The sequence below is a fragment of the Hordeum vulgare genome, chromosome 2H (assembly GCF_904849725.1).
Source record: "Hordeum vulgare subsp. vulgare chromosome 2H, MorexV3_pseudomolecules_assembly, whole genome shotgun sequence".
Classification (NCBI taxonomy): domain Eukaryota; kingdom Viridiplantae; phylum Streptophyta; class Magnoliopsida; order Poales; family Poaceae; genus Hordeum; species Hordeum vulgare.
The window spans coordinates 117,354,739-117,369,979 of record NC_058519.1 but is presented as its reverse complement, the minus strand read 5'-3'; the positions used below and the strand labels follow the sequence as shown (position 1 = coordinate 117,369,979).

Below are 15,241 nucleotides of genomic sequence, written 5' to 3'. Positions count from 1 at the left end.
TTTAATATGCAAATTTTTTTGTAATTCTAAATTATTTAACTTATAAATAAACAAAAATGGAACGGAAAATTTTAAATAAAAAAGAGAAACTAACAAAACAGGCATTAGCTATTTTTAAAATTTTAGGACATATTTTGAATTAGAAAGCATTTTGTTAAATGAATTTAATAGTTTTTAATACATGGAATTGTATTTGAGATCATGGACTATTCTTATTGTACAAACATTTTTATAAAATTGCAAACATTTTATTGTATATGTGAGCATTTTTTACAAAACTCCGAGCAGTTTTTGAAGGCACAAACATTTTAATTTTTTAAATATGTTGATTTATAATTTTCAGTTTATTAAAATTTTAAAGATTATTTAAAGTTCTAAATTATTTAAAATAAAGAAATAAATCGGAACTGAAAATAAATAAATAAACGGAACTAAAAGCAGGGGCCTGTGCATGGGCCGGCTCATACGGTGTGCTGGATATTCTTCCAGCGTGCAGAGCGTAATATAGGAGGTTTTTACATGGGCCGGCACAGTTCAAGATTTTTCGATTTGTGAAACGTTTTCTATTACTTACCGGTGGCATGGTGGGTAATTTATGCAAATTTTAGGGGTAATTTTCAAGACGGACGACCAGAAATCGAATTTGCTTTATTATTAAAAAAAATTAGGGAGAGATATGAGAAAAACAACAGCACGCGTGTCATGGAGTTCAAACGCTGGTATATCCCGTGAACTTTACTCTTAACAATCTATCTGCAGCTGTAATAGCACGGTGTTAATGCAGCCAATGCCGTTCAAACGCCTCATCTCAGATCGACTAAGATATACTCCCATGTTGATGCAATGCAACCAGTGCGGATCAAACGCCTTATCTCATCGCCATTCCCTCCTATAAAATGGGTGCCACCCCGTGGGTTCTTCGCACCACAAACCTCAAACGTAGTAGCCGATCGAAAAGCTCCAAGCAGTGCATGCACGAGATGGCGCCATCCAAGCCCGCCGCCGCCTTGCTCCTCGCCTTGGCCGTCCTGCTCGCGGCCGCGCAGCCGTCGTCCGCCATCAGAGTTAAGCCCGCCTGCGCCCCGATCGTTAAGCCATCGCCGCCTCCCCCCGTAGCTTCCCCACCGCCGCCGCCGACCTCGGTGATCAGCAACCCACCCCCATCCGTCCCTGCTTCCCCGCCGCCAGCGAGCCCGGTGATCAGCAGCCCACCGCCATCCGTCCCTGTTTCCCCGTCGCCACCGAGCCCAGTGATCAGCAACCCAACCCCATCCGTCCCTGCTTCACCACCACCGGTCACCCCACCACCAGCCACGGTCTCACCGCCGTCGCAGCCGACGGAGTGCCTCACGCCGTTGATGGGGCTGACGCCATGCATGGGCTACCTCACCAACACCAGCGTGGCGACGCCCCCGGCCGCGTGCTGCGGCGCCTTCAAGTCTCTGGTGGACAACGCCCCTATCTGCCTCTGCCACGGCCTGAACGGGGACATCAACAAGATCATGCCCGCGCCCATGGACTTCATGCGCATGATGTCCCTCCCGGGAAACTGCGCCGTCCCGCTGCCAATGCAGACGCTTGCCCAGTGCGCCAGTAAGTCATCGTAGCCGATCTTCACTGATGTATCATGTGTCTATTTTTGGCATTGTTATTTTGTGGATTACGTGCATGATTGGAGGAATATTGAATTTTTGTCGACGCTATGACAGCGGCACCTGTGCCACCACTGGACCCTCCTACCACCCCAGCAGCCCCATCTCCAAGTAACTACTGTTTCCTCTAGAAATTCTGCCTTCAAGAAATAATTTGGCCATGCTAGCTCGTGTTAAATCTGTCGTTTTTTCCTTTGCAGAGCCATCACTGTAGAAGCAAGGGTGCTGAGCAGTTCGAGGAAGCAGCAGAAGCAAGAGGATCCATCGATATGAAGTCCGATCGAGACGATGAATTAGTTGTCAATCACATACTACAGTACTTTCGGTATAGTTAGGGATAAGATATCTTTACATCTTAATATAGGTTAGTGTCTTATACATCCATGTGTGCTGTCGATTTAGATCTACGAAGTACGTATATTCTGTACTAGAATTATTTTCTTTTTCATTGTATATGTGCGGTGATTAGTAAAACAAAATGGCAACAACGAGCCCATGTGTGTTGTGTGTGTGTTGTCCCTCGATGAGGCCCGCTATCATACGTGGGCTTTTACCAGGCTTGCTTAGCCTACGAGCATGCAAATGGGCGGCGATGATGACGAGCAACGTGTTAAGAATAGATTATTTGCTTATCAATTAAGCTAATTATGATTAAGTTAATTACTAGACAGGTTACTTAGTTCTCAAGCAAGCATGCACTTCCTTGACTCTTCAGGCAACTTTGTAATAACTTGATGTAACTTTAAATGTACTTGACTTTCAAGCAACATGTGTACTTCCGTCCGGGTATAAATACCCCATTGCTATTGTCAATAAAGACTAATGAATCATCTTTTATTCATATCTCTCGTTCTTTACTTTCTACTTCAAACACGTTATCATGCACTTTGCTCTCCGCATGACTGAGTTGGTCACAAAGAAAAGGGGATCAGCCTATCACACGACGCCAACGGAAAGAAACGCCGAACGGCACCGACCTCCACATAAAAAAATGCAACTCCGGTGATCTTCAACATCGACCACTGGACACAACGCTAGCCTCAAGAAAAGATAAATGGTAGTCTAACAGCATGCTCCTTTTTCTGATTTAATTCATGCACATAAAAAGTCCTTTTTCAGAAAGAATAGAGAAGGAGAAGATGCGAGGAGTCAGCATATAATAAAAGCCACTCCTCTGATGAGAGTGAAAGCAAAATCCTTGTGGCGCTCTTCTCGGAGGCGATCAATTTTTTTGTAAGCAAAGGACGCCCGAATATACCATAAAATTATCGATAGATAAATATTTATTGGATACCTACCTTACCTATGTTTATTTTTGACCTAAACCCCGCACAGCCTTGCTTTCTATCATTCTATGAAAGAATGAAGAGACTTTATCCATAACACAACTCCTAAATTGATTTTTGATCGACTTATTTAATCTGATTCTCGCTAGAATTAAGTAGCCCTTATTTTAGTGTATGTAGGTAACATAAGATGTACGATAAAAAATGTATTGATATAATTGCTACAGGAAAAGGTGTCTGCTCTACTGATTCCAATCATGTACGCAACAAATACTATCGATTAAGTACCTTTGGCCTTCGCCATAGCACCGTGGAGGCCCGAGCGCACAAGGCAAAACCATGGTGTTACACGTCGGCGAGGCTCCTCAGCGGCCCCGGCCCTCTGCTTGGCGCTCGAACAAGAGGCGGTGCCCTCCGACACAATTCCTACAGTTTCTCCCTTGACCGGCGCTCAACGCAACGCACCCCCAGCCATGGCTCTCTCAGGCAACGGCGGCAAACGTCAAGGCATCACAGTGGTCGTCGACCAAGATGGACTCCTCCCTCCACCGGCGCATGGCTTGGATGTATCCCGGCAGCAGCAGCCGAGGCATCACTCCACCCTCTGGTCAAGCACAACAACGCCACCACGGCCACTCCCGCGGCATCGGGCCGGCACCCAACAACGCCCCCCAGTAGACTGTAGTGGCAGATGAGGCAGGCCCTCCGGCCGGTGGTCGTGCCTAATCCCTAGCCACACAGCAGAAATTAGGGATTTCTTATCCCTTTGACCAATTTGTAACTTAAACCTCAGGTTATATGATAATCTCATATAAGTCGTTAAGTTCTATGTTCACCCATCAGGTTAACAAAACTTTGCGGTATTACCGTCAGTTCATCCTAAATTGCATAAAAAATAATTATACACCATTTTCATGTATAATTTGTCCTTCGAACATTGTATATGTCTTTGGCGCAAACATTTCCTATGGCATATGTTATAGGAGAACAACCATAATTTTTGCAAGTGATTTTTTTCTTGCAAATCCAATTTTAATTCAAACATGAATTATGAAGTGTCATTCTCAATATGACCACCTGCATTTATTTGTGAATCACAAGGTATTGATGGCATCTACTGCATAATTTGCGGATCATCCATCATTACTATGAGGTCTACATTTTATCATTTAGATAAGATGACTACCTTAAATGTGTTCTTTCAAATATTAATATTAATGTGGCTACCTAAAGATATCATAAGGTAATATAGGCATCTACTGCAAAATTTTACAGACTATCCACTATTACTGCAAGGTCTACATCATGTCATTCTGATAGATGACTACCTTCAAAGTGATTTTCTTAAATATAGCATAACATAAGGTAATAGAATTATGAACATCTACTGACAAAAGTCAGACTATGTTTTCTATTATTGCGAGATCTATATCATATTAGTGATTATCTTCAAAGTGTTATCCTATATAAATTAAGGTTTACACATATGGCTATAAGGCATCACTCGTACTAGAATTTGCTCCTCCGAAGCATTTATTGTTGTTGTTCACTAAAATATTTTACTCTCATAGTAAATATTATTCTTGCACACTTTGCTTGAATATGCCATAGGAAACTACGAAAATATTTGCATATACCTATGATTACCTTCTATTACATTGGTAATATGCATGGCAATGGAGCGTACGTCACTATTTCTAATTATAGTGTCATTCATCCATCAAGATGGATACCATAATTTATACCGAGTGTCTCAAACACTATTGAAGATCCACGTAACATTGTGGTTATTATTTTCATAGTGACTAGGCAATGTTAAAATTGCAAAGTATATGGTTTGGCTGTGACTCTAAAGTCACAGTTTTTCTCATGAATGAAGCCCAAAACACTAGCAATGATTTCATCGCATACATTATATTGAAGGTTTACACCCCATGTTCACCAAGCATCAACTTGGCGGATTGTGCTCAACAAGATCATTTCATCCATATATTTTATTTTACTCCAAGAAGTAAATTAAATAATGCATGATCATTTCATGAAACACATGGCTATTCTAGTGATGCACATATGCATTTGATATGTCACCAACTTCACTTGGTTCTCAAACTAAGTATATAATTGATGAATATTTATTTATCATGGAATATTCCCCTTAAGAGTAATATCCTCCCATGGACACATCACGGATGACCATCATTTAGTTTTCAAGACCTCAAGTCTTATCGCGGCTCATAATTCTGTCACCTTAATCAACTTCAAGTTGAGATATCATGATAAAAATCTTCATATGCAGATCTGGTTATAAATCCCTTAATACACTGTACATACTCTTATGATGGTACTACCATTTTCCATGATGAAGGAACATGGAATTTCTTAAAATCATCGCACTCATCCCACAGGTGATATATCATCATTTGAAAACCTTGTTGGTACTGAATACCAAGTTAGCGGCGACGAAATATAGCCATGAGGACTTCAAAGTAAAGTGGCGGCTAAAAGACAATCAAAGACAATCTCATAATAGGGAATAGATCATTTTCAAATGATCAAAAAGACAACTCTCAAGTTTGTCAAATGTGTGGTTACACAAATATCGTACATATGATTACCAAACCCTCAAACATATGGTCAAACCACACCACAAATTTATTAGAAGGGCCAATAAATAAAATGGGGTAAACTTTGAGAACTTAGAAATAACAATCAAAAATATTCTGGTAGATGATTCTTCTCAGGATCTTCAACAGAAGGAGAATCAAAATCTAGTGCAGCAAATGGATGATGAACTCATTTGCACTCAATAATATGGGAGACCTGAGGTAATCTCCTCATTATCCCAACATATTATTAGCCTATACTTGTACTACTACATGTAGTAAAATATCCAATATCATATCCCTCGGATATAATATTTGATAAATTTGAATCTATGTTTCAATTCATACTCAATATTGTTGCGTATACAATGATTTTCTAAGTATTAATAAATTAGATATTAGGCTTAATAGCCTTAGCCATCTTGGTTTGGGAATGATTAGAAAATTCTTGAAAATTCTATTGGTCGCAACTTAACAAGTTGCCACTACAACAAAAGTGATAATTTATTACGCTCATTCCGTGACGATTCAATGAAAAAACGTCACAGTTTGTGAAATTAAGATGATTCCCTGACGTTTTTTCACTGAACCGTCACAGAATGTGCGTCACAGATTATCACATTTGTTGTGCAACATTTTCCAAATCATCAGACTTTATGTGCACCACATGTGCCATAGCGGAAATTAATTGAAGGCACTCTCACCTTACAATTCTAAATGATCCAACCATTCTTCCTTGAACACATTCAGAAGATATGTGAATTATTCAACCATTATGTGGTATTATATAGATACGTCATGGTACTCATGGAAACATTTATAAAATGATTTCAAGTGTGTCTCTTATCACACAAAACCATGAATGATATAACTAAATTAATTGCTCAAATTCTCAAAGTAAGAGCAAATTATCCTAAACAAGGGATAAATTAAATCCATTCGAATGAACAACTTCGTTGAACTCATTTGGCAAGCAATGTCATATTATATATATAATACTTTATGTACATACCGAGAATGGTTTAGTTAAATATCTTATCAAAGATAGTGAAATTAATAACATGACAAAACTTATAGAATTGTAAATTGACCAGCCTCTTGCTGGACAACTACGACCTTACACACTGTAAGTATGATCTAAATCATACCAACTGCATATTGATACGTCTCCAATGTATCTATAATTTTTGATGGTTTCATGCTAATATCTTGTCAAACTTTGGATGTTTTGCATGCCTTTTATTTATTTTCTGGGACTAACTTATTAATTGAGTGCCAAGTGCCAGTTCCTATTTTTTCCATGTTTTTTACCCCTTTCAGAGGAGATTTTGAAACAGAGTCCAAAGGAAGAAAATCCCTGAAAAGAATTTTTCTGAAACGGAAGAAGATCGGAGGACTTGGGAGCCAAGCCAGAAGAGCCCCAGGGGCCCCACAAGCCCCCACCCCGTGGCCAGGGGGGCGCGCCATGCAGGCTTATGGCCCCCCTGGAGGTCCCGTGACCTAGATCTTGCGCCTATATATTCCCAAATATTCCCAAAAACATTAGGGGAGCATCGTAATGACTTTTCCGCCGCCGCAAGCTTCTGTCTCCGCAAGATCCCATCTGGGGCACGTCCTGGTGCCCTGCCAGCGGGGGGATTCGGACACGGAAGGCTTCTCCATCAACACCATGACCTCTCCGATGATGCGTGAGTAGTTCACCATAGACCTACGGGTCCATAGCTAGTAACTAGATGGCTTCTTCTCTCTCTTGGATATTCAATACAAAGTTCTCCATGATCTTCATGGATATCTATCCGATGTAATCTTCTTTTGCGGTGTGTTTGTCGAGATCCAATAAATTGTGGATTTATGATAAGATTATCTATGCATCTTATTTGAGTTTCTTCTGATCTCTCTTATGCATGATTTCATATCCTTGTAATTCTCTTCGAGTTGTGGGTTTTGTCTGGCCAACTAGATCTATGATTCTAGCAATGGTAGAAGTCCTTGGTTTTGGGTTCATAACGTGCGGTGACCTCACCTAGTGACAGAAGGGGTAGTGAGGCACGCATCGTGTTGTTGCCATCAAGGGTAAAAAGATGGGGTTTTCATCATTGGTTTGAGATTATCCCTCTACATCATGTCATCTTGGTTAAAGCGCTACTCTGTTCGTCATGAACTCAATACACTAGATGCATGCTGGATAGCAGACGATGTGTGGAGTAATAGTAGTAGAAGCAAAAAGTATCGGTCTACTTGTCTCGAACGTGATGCCTATATGTATGATCATTGCCTTAGATATCGTCATGACTTTGCGCGGTTCTATCAATTGCTCGACAGTAATTTGTTTACCCACCATGATATTTGCTATTTTGAGAGAAGCCGCTAGTGAACACTATGGCCCCCAGGGTCTACTTCACACCATATTTTCAGCCTTACACTTTTTACTTCGTTGCACTTTCCGGCTTCAGATCTCACTTTGCAAACAATCTTGAAGGGATTGACAACCCCTTTGAAGCGTTGGGTGCAAGCTTGTTTGTGTTTGCGCAGGTACTCTGGACTTGACGAGACCCTCCTTCTGGATCGATACCTTGGTTCTCAAACTGAGGGAAATACTTACTGCTCCTGTGCTGCATCACCCTTTCCTCTTCAAGGGAAAAACCAACTCAAGCCCAATCTCCGTCAACGTGTCAATTTCTGGCGTTGTTGTTTGAGAAGTAGCAGAAGGATTTCTGGCGTCGTTGCCGGGGAGGAAGATCAAGTCAAGAACTCATCCAAGTAAGTGACGCAAACTCATCTCTTGCATTTACTTTGTTTGCCAGTTGCCTCTCGTTTTCCTCTCCCCCACTTCACCAATTCGCCTTTTTCATTCACCCTTTTCTCTCGCTTGCTTTCTGCTTGTTTGTGTGGGATAGTCTATCCTGATGGCTAGTTCCAAAACTTTGAACGATACTCCTGAGAGCGAAGTTCTCAATTTCAAACAAATTGAGGGAGAAAACTTAAAGGACGCTTGGTATAGGATTTGCAATGCTTAGAGTAGATCTACTCATAAGAAATCCGCTACCGTCTTGCTTCACAGTTTTTATGTGGGTATTTCTCCTTGGAATAGGTATATTCTTGACACCATCGTAGGTGAAAATTTCTTGGGTAGCCATACCGTTGATTCTTACGGTGCTGTGATAAATTTGGTAGGTTCACTCCCACTCATGGTTAATGGAACTACCTTAACTCTCGAACATGTGATGCGTAGGCTGGACGCTATTGAAAATAAAGTTGCTACGATTGAGCTCCTTGAGAATTTGGATAAAAAGTTCCACAATCAAATCAGTACGGATCCAAGGTGGAAATGGTTTTGAAAAATTTAAAGGAGAAGGAACCCACAGTTAATGAAAATCTAGGTCATGATTCCGCTAGGATTGGCAAACTAGAGGATGTTATAACCAACTTGGGTTCCGCTTTTGCCGCTGTGTAGAATACTCCAAATTTTGCCCACAATAAAATCACCAAGTCCGTCTTTGTTCCTAAAAGTAGTGGTGAATCATCTAGCAAGAAATATGAAAACCTCAAGATGATAAGTGATCACGCCACATATGGTTTGAGCACCAAAGACGACGATACGTGATTCTATCGCTTCTATGCCTAGCTAAGGGCGTTAAACAATAGCGCTTGTTGGGAGGCAACCCAATGAATTTATCTTTTTATTTCTGTTTCGTTACGTCCACACTTTCATAATTCTGTTGTGATTGTGTTTTTTGTGTTTCTTTTTGTGTTTGAGCCAAGCAAAACCTTTATGACTAGTCTTGGTAATGGTTGTTTGATCCTGCTGGAAAAAGACAGAAACTTTTCGCTCACGAGATGATTTTTAGTTTTTATTCAGAAAGAGATTTTGAGTTGATTCTTTTTGTTTCTGATTGATATGCTTTTTTCCCAAGACCACCGTAATTTTTCAGATTTTTTGAGGTACCAGAAGTAGACGAAGTATACAGATTGCTACAGAGTGTTCTGTTTTTGTTGGGTTGGTTGCTTGTTTTGATGAAACTATGCTTAGTATTGGGGGGGGGGGTACTAGCCATGGGAAAGTGAGAATACAGTATCCCATCATCAATACAGATAGAATTCAAGTTTCTACAGTACCGAAAGAAGTGGTAGTTTGTTTTCTTGTACTAATGTTATCACAAGTTTCTGTTTAAGTTTTGTGTTGTGAAGTTTTCAAGTTTTGGGTGACGTTCTCATGGACAAAGATACAAGGAGTGGAAAGATCTCAAGCTTGGGGATGCCCAAGGCACCCCAAGCCAAATTCAAGGACACCAAAAAGCCTAAGCTTGGGGATGCCCCGGGAAGGCATCCCCTCTTTCCTCTTCAATCCATCGGTAACATTACTTGGAGCTATATTTTTATTCACCACATGATATGTGTTTTGCTTGGAGCGTCTTGTATCATAGGAGTCTTTTATTTTTGTTGTGTCACAATCATCCTTGCTGCACACCTTTTTGAGAGAGAGAGACATGCACTCATCGTGATTTTGTTAGAATGCTCATAGTGCTTCACTTATATCTTTTGAGATAGATACTTTTGCTCATGTGCTTCACTTATATCTTTTGAGCTAGAAACTTTTGCTCATGTGCTTCACTTATATCTTTAGAGCATGGCGGTGCATTATTTGGTAGTTGGCTTATGCTATGAAAGTAGTCCCATGTGCTAGGTATCCAAAGAGGATGCAAAAACCTCCATCTTCATGTGCATTGAGTAGAAAGAGAAGTTTCGATTCCTCTCAGTTAGTTTTGAGACATGGATTCGGTAATATTAAGAGTTATGTTAGCAGGGTGTTGTGAATCTAGAAATACTTGTGTTGAAGTTAGTGATTCCCGTAGCATGCACGTATGGTGAACCGCTATGTTAGTAAGTCGGAGCATAATTTCTTAATTGATTGTCATCCTTTGTGTTGAGGTCGGGATCGCGCGATGGTTTACACCTACCAACCCTTCCCCTCGGAGTATGTGTTTAGCACTTTGTTTTTATTACTAATAAAAACTTTCGCAACAAGTATGTGAGTTCTTTATGACTAATGTTGAGTCCATGGTATAGATGCACTTTCACCTTCCACCATTGCTAGCCTCTCTAGTGCCGCGCAATTCTCGCCGGTGCACAAACCCACCAAATTCCTTCCGCAAAACAGCCACCATACCTACCTAGTATGTCATTTTCATAGCCATTCCGAGATATATTGCCATGCAACTACCACCGTCCGGCTCATGACTTGTGCCGTCACTCTCATATTTCCATCGCATGATCATACTAGATTGTTGCACATCCCGGTACACTGCCGGAGGCATTTCCTATGGAGTCATCATCATTGTGATCTTCGAGCTATGAGTAAATAAAAGTGTGATGATCATCACTATTAGAGCATTGTCCCATGTGAGGAAATAAATAAAAAAAGAAGAGGCCAAAGGGCCCAAAAAGAAAAGAAAAAAAGAGAAAAGAAAATAAAAAAGAGGCCTAAGAGCCCAAATAAAAAAAAGAGAAAAAGAGAGAAGGGACAATGCTACTATCTTTTTCCACACTTGTGCTTCATGAGAGCACCATGTTCTTCATGATTGAGAGCTTCTTGCTTTGTCACTACTATATTCTAGCGGGAATCTTCACTATATAACTTGGCTTGTATATTCCAATGATGGGCTTCCTCAAAATTGCCCTAGGTCTTCGTGAGCAAGCAAGTTGGATGCACACCCACTAGTTTCCCTTTTCAGCTTTCATATACCTATAGCTCTAGTGCATCTCTTGTATGGCAATCCCTACTCATTCACATTGATATCTATTAATGGGCATATCCATAGCCTATTGATACGCCGAGTCAATGTGACCATCTCCTCCCTTTTTGTCTCACAACCACCACCACACTCTATTCCACCTATAGTGCTATATCCATGGCTCGCGCTCATGTATTGCATGATAGTTATAAAAAGTTTGAGAAAGTAAGAGTGCGAAAACAATTACTTGGCCAATTCCGGGGTTGTGCATGATTTACATTAGTTGTGTGAGGATGATGGAGCATAGCCTGACTATATGATTTTGTAGGGATAACTTTCTTTGGCCTTGTTATTTCGAAAGTTCATGATTACTTTGCTAGTTTGCTTGAACTATTACTGTTTTCATGTCAATAGCAAACTATTGTTTTGAATCTTATGGATCTGAACATTCATGTCACGTGAAAGAAGTTGCAAAGGACCACTATGCTAGGTAGCATTCCACATCAAAAATTCATTCTTTATCACTTCCCTACTCGAGCACGAGCAGGAGCTAAGCTTGGGGATGCTTGATACGTCTCCAACGTATCTATAATTTTTGATGGTTTCATGCTAATATCTTGTCAAACTTTGGATGTTTTGCATGCCTTTTATTTATTTTTTGGGACTAACTTATTAATTCAGTGCCAAGTGCCAGTTCCTGTTTTTGACCCCTTTTCAGAGGAGATTTTGAAACGGAGTCCAAACGGAAGAAAATCCCCGAAAAGAATTTTTCTGGAACGGAAGAAGATCGGAGGACTTGGGAGCCAAGCCAGAAGATCCCCAGGGGCCCCACAAGCCCCCACCCCGCGGCCAGGGGGCGCCATGCAGGCTTGTGCGCCCCATGGAGGTCCCTTGACCTAGATCTTGCGCCTATATATTCCCAAATATTCCCAAGAAAATCAGGGGAGCATCGTAATCACTTTTCCGCCGCCGCAAGCTTCTGTCTCCGCAAGATCCCATCTGGGGCACGTCCTGGTGCCCTGCCGGAGGGGGATTCGGACACGGAAGGCTTCTCCGTCAACACCATGACCTCTCCGATGATGCGTGAGTAGTTCACCATAGACCTACGGGTGCATACCTAGTAACTAGATGGCTTCTTCTCTCTCTTGGATCTTCAATACAAAATTCTCCATGATCTTCATGGAGATCTATCTGATGTAATCTTCTTTTGCGGTGTGTTTGTCGAGATATGATGAATTGTGGATTTATGATCAGATTATCTATGAATCTTATTTGAGTTTCTTCTGATCTCTCTTATGCATGATTTCATATCCTTGTAATTCCCTTCGAGTTGTGGGTTTTGTCTGGCCAACTAGATCTATGATTCTTGCAATGGGAGAAGTGCTTGGTTTTGGGTTCATACCGTGCGATGACCTCACCCAGTGACAGAAGGGGTAGCGAGGCACGCATCATGTTGTTGCCATCAAGGGTAAAAAGATGGGGTTTTCATCATTGGTTTGAGATTATCCCTCTACATCATGTCATCTTGCTTAAAGCGTTACTCTGTTCGTCATGAACTCAATACACTAGATGCATGCTGGATAGCGGTCGATGTGTGGAGTAATAGTATTAGATGCAGAAAGTATCGGTCTACTTGTCTCGGACGTGATGCCTATATGTATGATCATTGCCTTAGATATCGTCATGACTTTGCGCGGTTCTATCAATTGCTCGACAGTAATTTGTTTACCCGCCGTGATATTTGCTATTTTGAGAGAAGCCTCTAGTGAACACTATGGCCCCCAGGGTCTACTTCACACCATATTTTCAGCCTTACACTTTTTACTTCGTTGCACTTTCCGGCTTCAGACCTCACTTTGCAAACAATCTTGAAGGGATTGACAACCCCTTTGAAGCGTTGGGTGCAAGCTTGTTTGTGTTTGCGCAGGTACTCTGGACTTGACGAGACCCTCCTTCTGGATCGATACCTTGGTTCTCAAACTGAGGGAAATACTTACTGCTCCTGTGCTGCATCACCCTTTCCTCTTCAAGGGAACAACCAACGCAAGCCCAATCTCCGTCAATGTGTAAATTTCTGGCGCTGTTGTTTGAGAAGTAGCACATATCATACTACTTTCCCCTTGAGGTAATTACGTGGAAATCAACAAAGTATTTCCTATTTGTGATAATTTGGTTACATACCGATATCACCACTCCAGCATGCATCAATGGGCCCTCACAGAAAATTAGGGATCTATGTGAGGAATAACAATTTATCCGTCAAACAAAATTATTCACAGCCCGTATGTTGATTGTATCAGCAATAAGGACATTTCCGGCATTAGGGGGAGATTAGTACCACAAAGATTGTCGAGAAATAAATTAGACATGTTATTGACATCCAGTCCTTATATCCACGTACTCAAAGAATGTGAACAAGAAGTTTAGAATCACATATTTGCAACTCATTGCAAATCTGTGACATACATTTACTAATGACAAAGGTGTCACTCAATTTTATATTCCTACAGTAAAGTGTGAGAAAGAGTGGGGGTACGTGATTAACCGCTCTTGTCCCCAAATGAGAGCAATAGGGGGAGAAATTTTACCACACGAGATATAATCTCGCATATGCTTTCGCGGAAACAGAGGAAATCAAATCCTCAACCAGTAAATGTAATTCAACATCATGTTGAAACACACCTCACCGTATGCTCATCATCCAAAACCCAACATAAATGTGCACAACTGTTTTAGTGTCGGGACATTGAAACACCTTGACTCCATTGTTGTAGGAAGTCACAAGGAGTTAAAAGGAATAAATATATTTCGACAAATTTCATCGATTCCACTAGAATCATATAAAAGAAAGACTACATTTATCGACATACATTTCTTCTTAAAATTGCTAAAACCTTTTGGGCCCTGAACCAATATCCATGGTAGAGCGCCTCTTGAACTCATATTGGTTCACATAAAAGGAAACAAGTAATGAAGAATAGCACTCGCTCAGCAAAGTGTGGTATTTACCACAGTAATACCTACTACCCATAAGTATCTCCCACAAGGAATACTAAAAACTTCTCATTTAAACAAAGCCAATGAGGTGGTGAGAAAGCGAGGCTCGTAGCAAAAGGGTTGACGCAGAGACCCGACATCAAATTATGATGTAACATACCATATTGGTATGAGTGGAATTAAGTTTTGATAATAAATATCATTGGAGTAAAAATAATATTATCCATGCAGTTAATGGATGCAGTGACTACATACTCATATGGGTCACTCGTTTCGGAAATTTATAGCGAAGTCCCTGAAGGGCTTACAATTTTGAATCCAAAATACATCACAACATATTTGTGTAAAATTTCAGAAGTCACTCTATGGCTTGAAATAGTTGGAAATCATATGGTACTACCGACTAAATGAGTTCCTTCTTCAAAGAATTATTCAAAGGATGATCATTTTTTATGTGTTAATAAAGGATTCCCAAAATTTGATTTCCTTACATCACCTCAGTGTATATCGATGATTTCATCATCAATGTCTCTACAAGACATAAACGTACACAAAATCATCTCAAGACGAAAAATTTGGATTCAACCAATTTTAGCTTAAGCTTACAACCTGAGTATTCTCTCAAGAATACATACCAGTCTACATATATCCAAAACATATACGAGAAGTTCCGTGTGGATATATCATAACAACAAAAGACATGTATGGTCATACTACCTTTGATAAGGTACATACCTAGGGTTGATAATGAAGTGATATAAAGACCTGAAGTTCTATATCTCACTAATGTCAAAGCACTCATATGATTGCAAACTATGTCAGGCCTGACACCATATTTGCTATGTTTGTTCAGAGTGCAACCCCCAACAAAAGGTACATGCTTGATATATGGAATATCATCTTATATCTTAAGCTCACAATAAATATTGGAAAATTCCATCAGAAAATACAAGATATGACCATGATATGAT

The 15,241-nt window shown here is 40.5% G+C and overlaps 1 protein-coding gene across 1 annotated transcript; it reads left to right on the top strand.

Annotated features, from left to right (window-relative positions):
* The first annotated feature begins 1,333 nt into the window (after positions 1 to 1,333).
* On the top strand, positions 1,334 to 2,042 carry LOC123429748 (non-specific lipid transfer protein GPI-anchored 2-like). The gene is made up of 3 exons (XM_045113748.1): positions 1,334 to 1,593; positions 1,710 to 1,763; positions 1,853 to 2,042. Exons 1-3 carry the CDS (start codon positions 1,359 to 1,361, stop codon positions 1,864 to 1,866), a joined length of 303 nt encoding a protein of 100 aa, XP_044969683.1. The 5' UTR covers positions 1,334 to 1,358; the 3' UTR covers positions 1,867 to 2,042.
* The last annotated feature ends 13,199 nt before the right edge of the window (positions 2,043 to 15,241 follow it).